The 6,962-nt window shown below is 39.6% G+C and overlaps 1 protein-coding gene across 1 annotated transcript in view; it reads right to left on the bottom strand.

The window, feature by feature from the left end:
• The window catches only part of LOC109396488 (olfactory receptor 52E8), an 8,242-nt gene extending 4,615 nt beyond the window's left edge, over positions 1-3,627 (bottom strand). The window contains exon 1 of the mRNA XM_019668349.1: positions 2,794-3,627. Coding sequence (XP_019523894.1) covers positions 2,794-3,627 — 834 coding nt within the window. The remainder of the gene's footprint in view (positions 1-2,793) is intronic.
• Positions 3,628-6,962: the final 3,335 nt, after the last annotated feature.

Genomic DNA, 6,962 nt, shown 5'->3' with positions numbered 1-6,962 from the left:
TCATGGAATATTGCTTGGCCAAGGAAGGGAATAGGTTCTTGCCATTTGTGATGGCACGAATGGACCTGGAGGGTATTGTGCCGAGTGTAGGATGTCAGACAGAGAAAGACAGATGCAATGTGATTTCACTTACATGTGGAATCTAAAGAACAAAACAAGCAAACAAACAAGGAAAATAGAAACACACTTATAGATACAGAGAACATTTAAATGGTTGCCAGATGGGAGTGGGGTTGAGGGTAGGTGAAAAACGGAAAGGAATTGAGAAGTACAAATTGGTTGTTACAAAGTAGTCATGGGCTGCTAGGGTTGGGGAGGAGAGAACTGAACTTCTCAATTTTGTAAAGTGAAACTATTACAGGTAATTTTCTGTCTTTCATTAGTGGAGAACCTTGTACAAGGTAAATGGAGATATGATTCCTCTATGTACCAGCATTGATTTGGCAATTTGAATACAATTTTGAATAAAACTGGTCACATTCCCTCAAAAAGACCACTGAGTAAAATTCTCAAGATGAAATTCAAAAATTGTTTTCCTGGGATGTGGAGTAGAAAGTGGGAATGGAGTCAATGGAATTGTAATAGATAAGCATGATATGGGGGTGGGAGGGCAGTAGATGGGGGAGGAGGGTTGTTTCTGTGTGAAGGGTGAAAAGGATAACTATTGCATTGTTCTGTACACCTGAAACTAGCAATAAAAAAAACTAAAAAAAATTTAAAAATTAAAAAAAAATTGTTTTGCAAGTGTTATGTTAGAAATGTGCACAGATGTTGTAGGTATAGAAGTGGGTCAAGAAAAATTTCATGGAAGAGGTTAGGCTTATGCTAAGACTCACAGAATAATTCTTCACCCAAAAAAATTATAAATTTTATTCTAGATGGACTAACAAGCAATGACAAAGTGAAAATAAAAGCATAGTGACAGTCAGGATATAAAAAAGAAAACTGTCATCATCTCAATGACCTTATCCAGAAATTCAATAGATTGATGACCACACTCTTAATTGTCTGGTGTCTTGGTCATTTGTGGGCTTCCATACAGCAGAAATTTATAAAATAAAATCTTGAGATTATCATGCTAAGCAAAATAAATGAGACAGAAAACGTTGAGAACCATATGACTTTAGTCATATGTGGGATATAAAACTGAAAGCAACAAACAAAAACTCATAGACACAGACAGCAGTTTAGTGATTACCAGAGGGTAAGGGGGGAGAGGGTTGGTAGAAGACAGAAAAAGGGTGTCAAATATATGGTAATAGAAGGAGAGCTGATTCTAGGTGGTGAACACATAATGCAATATATAGAAGATGTAGTATAGAATTGTACACTTGAAACCTATATAATTTTAGAAACCAATGTCACCCCCCAATAAATTTAATAAAAATTAAAAAAATATATGGTTACATCCCAAGAAAATCAATTTATGCCATTTATTTCTACTGATTTTCTAGGAGGGCTTGAAACTTTCTAGGAGGTGCTTCCTTCCTCTATGAGAGAATATTATTTCCAGTCTGCAAATATTTATCAAAGCAACCAACCAGTAATCATTCTATAATATATACTGACCTATTATTTCAACATATATTCATATATCTTACAATCTCTGCTAGATTCAGAAATAAGACTGGGTCTCAGCCTCTCATTTGATCTCCTAATTCTTAAATGCTGCATGGGATTACATCTAGCTATCCAGCAGTCATTTGCTCAATGTGACATCTTTTTACTTGACCCTATTCCACCAACCTCCACCATGGGCCACATACCCACATTCTCATTTCCTGGAATTGATGAACATAGAGGAGAAGATATAATATTCACTTTCTTTCTCATGATTGCTTAATCTTGCAGTCTGCTGGTTATCCTGCCATCCCTTTCTCAGATGGTTCATCATCTAGCCCTAGGTCTTATCTTTACAAAAGTCTACCCCTCACGGCTATACTTTATAAGTCAACTGTTCATGAATGTATTAAATCAAGAACATTTATCGATCACCTTTACTATACCTGACACTGTTCTAGAAAACAGAGAAAGCTAGTCCTTGCCGTCTTTTTATTCACATTTGTGCACCTATGATACAGGTCAGAAGCAATAACTAAATTGATACAGGATACACAGGTGCATCTCCTCCACACCAGCATTCACCCTTTGTTTTGCATGTGAGATTTTGCATGGTCATAGGTACAAGTACATGTAAGTAAAAGTTTAGCTTTAGGAGGTTATGAGTATGAGCATACATTCTCTCTTCATCTTGTTTTCCTTACTTTCACTTTTCTTCTATCTCTCCATGCTATCTTGGCATAAGCACTTTTCCCATCCCTTTTGCTATTTTTCACAACTTAACCATTATATGACTTACTTTGGTCTCTAAATCTCTAAGAAACTTCCTTGGCAGCTTCTTGAGGCATGCCATTTATTATGCTGAATAGAAAGTATTTATATTTTTCTTACAACCCCACTTCCCCTGGGGTAGGGACTAATAGTATTTTAAAGACACATTCCCATCTGGCACCTTACACAATTATAAAGATCATGTAAGGTGCCAGATGAGCACTGGACTTATCAAGGGGATCACTTCATAGACTGTGTAGATGCATGACCAATGCACTGTACAACTGAAGCTGAAGTAGAATAATATTGTATGTCAACTATAAGGAAATATATATATATATATATATATATATATATATATATATATATATATATATATATATANATCTGCTTGGTCCTGACCCCATAAATTACAGGATTGAGGGCTGGTGGAACAACCACATATAGATTGGCTAAAAGAATGTGGATATATTGGGGGATGTTGTGGCCAAAACGGTGTGTCAAGAAAGAGAAAAACGCTGGTGTGAAAAAGGCTAAGATAACACCAATGTGGGAGCCACACGTGTTGAGGGCTTTGAGTCGAGATTCCCAGGAAGGCAGGAGAAAGACTGCATAGAGGATCCTGACATAGGAGACAATAATAAGGAGCACATCCAATAATAAGAGAGAAATGTCGCCCAGACCAAACATTATGTTGACTTTGATGCTGGCACAGGCCAGACGGGCAATGCCCATGTGCTCACAGTAGGTGTGAGGGATGATGTGATGCCCACAGAAGGGAAGCCTCAGGAGAAGAAACACCAGTGGGACCACCATGCACAGGCTCCGCAGAACAGTGATGCCCACAATAGCGCCGATGATTTTGCTAGTGAGGATCATGGTGTACCGAAGGGGTTTACAAATGGCAACGTAGCGGTCAAAGGCCATGGCCACCAACACAATGCTCTCCATAGCAGTGAAGAAGTGGATGAAGAACATCTGGGAAAGGCAGCTTTCAAAGGATATGTCCCTGAGGCTAAACCAGAAGATGCCCAGCATTTTGGGGATGGTGGCCGTGGACAAGCCCAGGTCGATGGAGTCCAACATGGCCAGGAAGTAATACATGGGCTCATGGAGACTGTGCTCAGTCTGGATCACAAACATCACAGCAGCATTCCCCAGGAGAGCGACAAGATAAAGAAAGAAAAACAGGAACCCAATCAAGATGTGCACACCTTCTAGCCCTGGGATGCCCAGCAAAAGGAATGAAGAAGGATGGAACTGGGTGTCATTAAACATAGACATTATTTCTGCCATAATTAGCTGTTCTGCATATCAGAGGCAATAGTGACTTCTCTTAGTGATTCTTTTTCTTGTTATTCCTTAGTCCTGATTTCTGGTAAAACAGAAAAGAACATTTTAATCTTACTTTGTTCCTATTCAGAAAGGAGCTTAAGTAATTATTTTCATTAACAATACTGGTATATACTTCAAAATTGCTATGAGACTAAACCTTAAATGATCTGATCTCAAAAAACTAAATGGTTATTATGTGATATGATAGGAGTGATAGCTCAAGTTATAGTGCTAATCATATTACAATATATAAATGTATCAAATCAACATGTACACCTTGAACTTACACAATGTTATGTTGTATCTCAATTATAATAGCAATTATATCTCAATTCTTAAAAAAAAGAGATTAGATACACTTTCATATTCTGCTAGCCTCTCCTCAGTGTCATATGACACCAGGAATAAAACCAGCCTTACCCTGCTGTCATTTACCTTAATGAAAAGACTGATACATAGAAGAGAAGGCAGGGACAGGTTCAAGATGGCAGAGTAGATAAATGCTGTGCTTGCCTCATCTTATGAACACATCAAAATTACAACTAAATTCTAGAACAATCAACATGGAGAGCTATCTGAAGTCTAGCTGAACAGAAGTTTTATAGCTAAGGATATAAAGAAGAAACCATGCTGAGACTGGTAGGAGGGGTGGAGATGTGAAACAAGTTAGCCCAAACCTCCATGTGACCAACAAAAATTGGGAGGGCTATCTCAGCCACAGAGGTTCCCCATGGAGAAGCAAGGGACTACAGCCCCACACTACACTCCCCAGCCAGGAATACTGGTACCAGGAAGAGGAGCCCTCACAACATCTGGCTGTGAAAAATAGTAGGGATTTTGACAGTCTGGGTGGGACGAAAAGCTGTGGGAAACCCAGAGGGTCTATTAAAGGTCCTGCACAAACTCACAGGCACTTGTCCTGGGCTCCAGCAGAGAGACAGTGACTTGGGGGTGTCAGAGACATACAGAGGGCAGACTGAGATGTTTTACTTTGGAGCTAGGACTGGAAAATACTCACCATTTCCCCTGTGTGGGGCTGTCCTCTCATGTGTCCTGCAGGCAGGTGCCATCTTTCTTGTGTTGAGCCCATTCCCATGCACACACCCATGGCCAAATCTGAATCTGAATTGGTCTGGTGAGCTCTGTTCACTCCACCCTGGTAACTCACTGAGACCCTGCCACACCTAACACCATACTGCAGGAGGCTTTATCAGTGGCTAAACCTTACAGGAGCCAGCAGTTGCCAGCAGGCTTCAGAGTGTCCTGGCTCTTTTCAAAACTACCCCAGACCCAGTACTGGTGGCAGCCATCCTCAGTTCACAGCATGGGCTCTCCCAGGTGCCTCCAGGTCTGGCACAGGCAGCAACCAACTGTAGATCGCTTTGTAGCTACTACCAGGTATTCCCCGCTCAGTTACAGGCAGTGGCTGACCTGGACCTGCACCAAAGCCCCTCCCAAGAGGCCCCAGAGCCAACATACTTAGAAGTTGGCTTCAGACCACAGCAGAGCACCACTCATTTATCCCCACAAATGGCACACCCAAAGGGCTGTCTCAACAGGCACCAGAGACTGCTGAGACAAATCCCACTTCAAGTGGTAAGCCCCCTGCACAGCAGCCACAAGTTGTGGACAAATTTTATAGCCAGTCAGCCTGAGGGTCAATCCCACCCACTGATGTGCCAATGGCAATATAGGCTCAACTACAACAGGAGGACACACACACCCCACATAAAGGACACTCCTCAAGCACCCAGCAAAGGTGACAAGGGAGACTGTGCCACTGGGTTCCACAGGGCACCTACTACATAAGGTCACCAGGCAAGACTGGGAGAAGTAAGTTGATTAGTTTTCTACCTAATACATATAAACAAACACAGAGAGGCAGCCAAAATGGGGAGACAAAGAAATATGTTTCAAATAAAAGAAAAGAAAAAGCTCCAGAAAAAGAACTAAACAAAATGGAGGCAAGCAATTTACCAGATGCAGAGTTCAAAACACTGGTTATAAGGTTGCTCATTGAGCTGAGTGAGAACTTCAGCAAAGAGATAGGAAACATTAAAAAGAAGACAGAAAAAAAAACCGACCAGTCAGAAATGAAAAATACAATAACTGAAATGAAGAATACATTACAAGGAATCAACAGTAGAATAGATAAAGCAGAGGATTGAATCAACAATTTGGAAGACCAGATAGCTGAAAACACCTAGTCAAAACAGCAAAATGAAAAAAATTTTTTAAATGGGGATTGTTTAAGAGACCCCTGGGATAGCATCAAGAATAACAATATTTGTATCATAGGGGTACCAGAAGGAAAAGAGAGAAAGCAAGAAATTGAGAACCAATTTGAAGAACTAATGACAGAAAACTTCCCTGACCAGGCAAAAGAAATAGACATACAAGCCCAGGAAGTGCAGAGAGTTCCAAACAAGATGAATCCAAGCAAGCCCACACCTAAATACATTATAATTAAAATGGCAAAAGTTAAAGGCAAAGAGAAAATCCTGAAAGTGGCAAGAGAAAGACAATTAGTAACTTGTAAGGGAGCTCCCATAAAACACCTAATTTCTCAACAGAAACTTTGCAGGCCAGATGGGATTGGCAGGAAATATTCAAAGTGATGAAAAGCAAGGATCTACAAACAAGACTACTCTACCCAGCAAAGCTATTATTTAAAATCAAAGAACAGATAAAGAACTTCCTAGACAAGAAAAAGCTAAAATAGTTCATCACCACAAAATCAGTATTACAAGGAATGTTAGAGGGACTTCTTTAAGACAAAAAGATTTTTTAAAATATGAATAATAAAATGGCAATAACTACATATCTATCAACAATATTACTTTAAATGTAAATGGATTAAATGCTCCAATCAAAAACATATGGTGGCTGAATGGATAAGAAAACTAAACCATTACATATGCTGCCTACAAGAGATTCACTTCAGATTGAAAGACACATACAGAAAGTAAAAAGATGAAAAAAGTTATTTTATGAAAATGGGAAAAAGAAACAATAACAAAAAAGCTGGAGTAGCAATACTTGAACCAAACAAAATAGACTTTAAAACAAAGGCTATAAAAAGAAATAAAGAAGGACCCAGTAATCCCACTTCTGGGTATTTACCTGAAGAAACCCAAAATGCTACTTTCAGTTGACGTGTTCATCCATGTTCATTGCAGCATTATTATCATAACAGCATTAAGGCTATTGTGGAGGAACCCTGAGTATCCATTGATGGATGAAAGAATAAAGAGAAGGTGGTGTGTGTGTGTGTGTGTGTGTGTGTGTGTGTGTGT

This window comes from Hipposideros armiger, unplaced genomic scaffold (genome assembly GCF_001890085.2).
Source record: "Hipposideros armiger isolate ML-2016 unplaced genomic scaffold, ASM189008v1 scaffold_525, whole genome shotgun sequence".
NCBI classification, from domain to species: domain Eukaryota; kingdom Metazoa; phylum Chordata; class Mammalia; order Chiroptera; family Hipposideridae; genus Hipposideros; species Hipposideros armiger.
The sequence above is the reverse complement of the archived record's forward strand: the minus strand, read 5'-3'. Positions and strand labels throughout refer to the sequence as shown.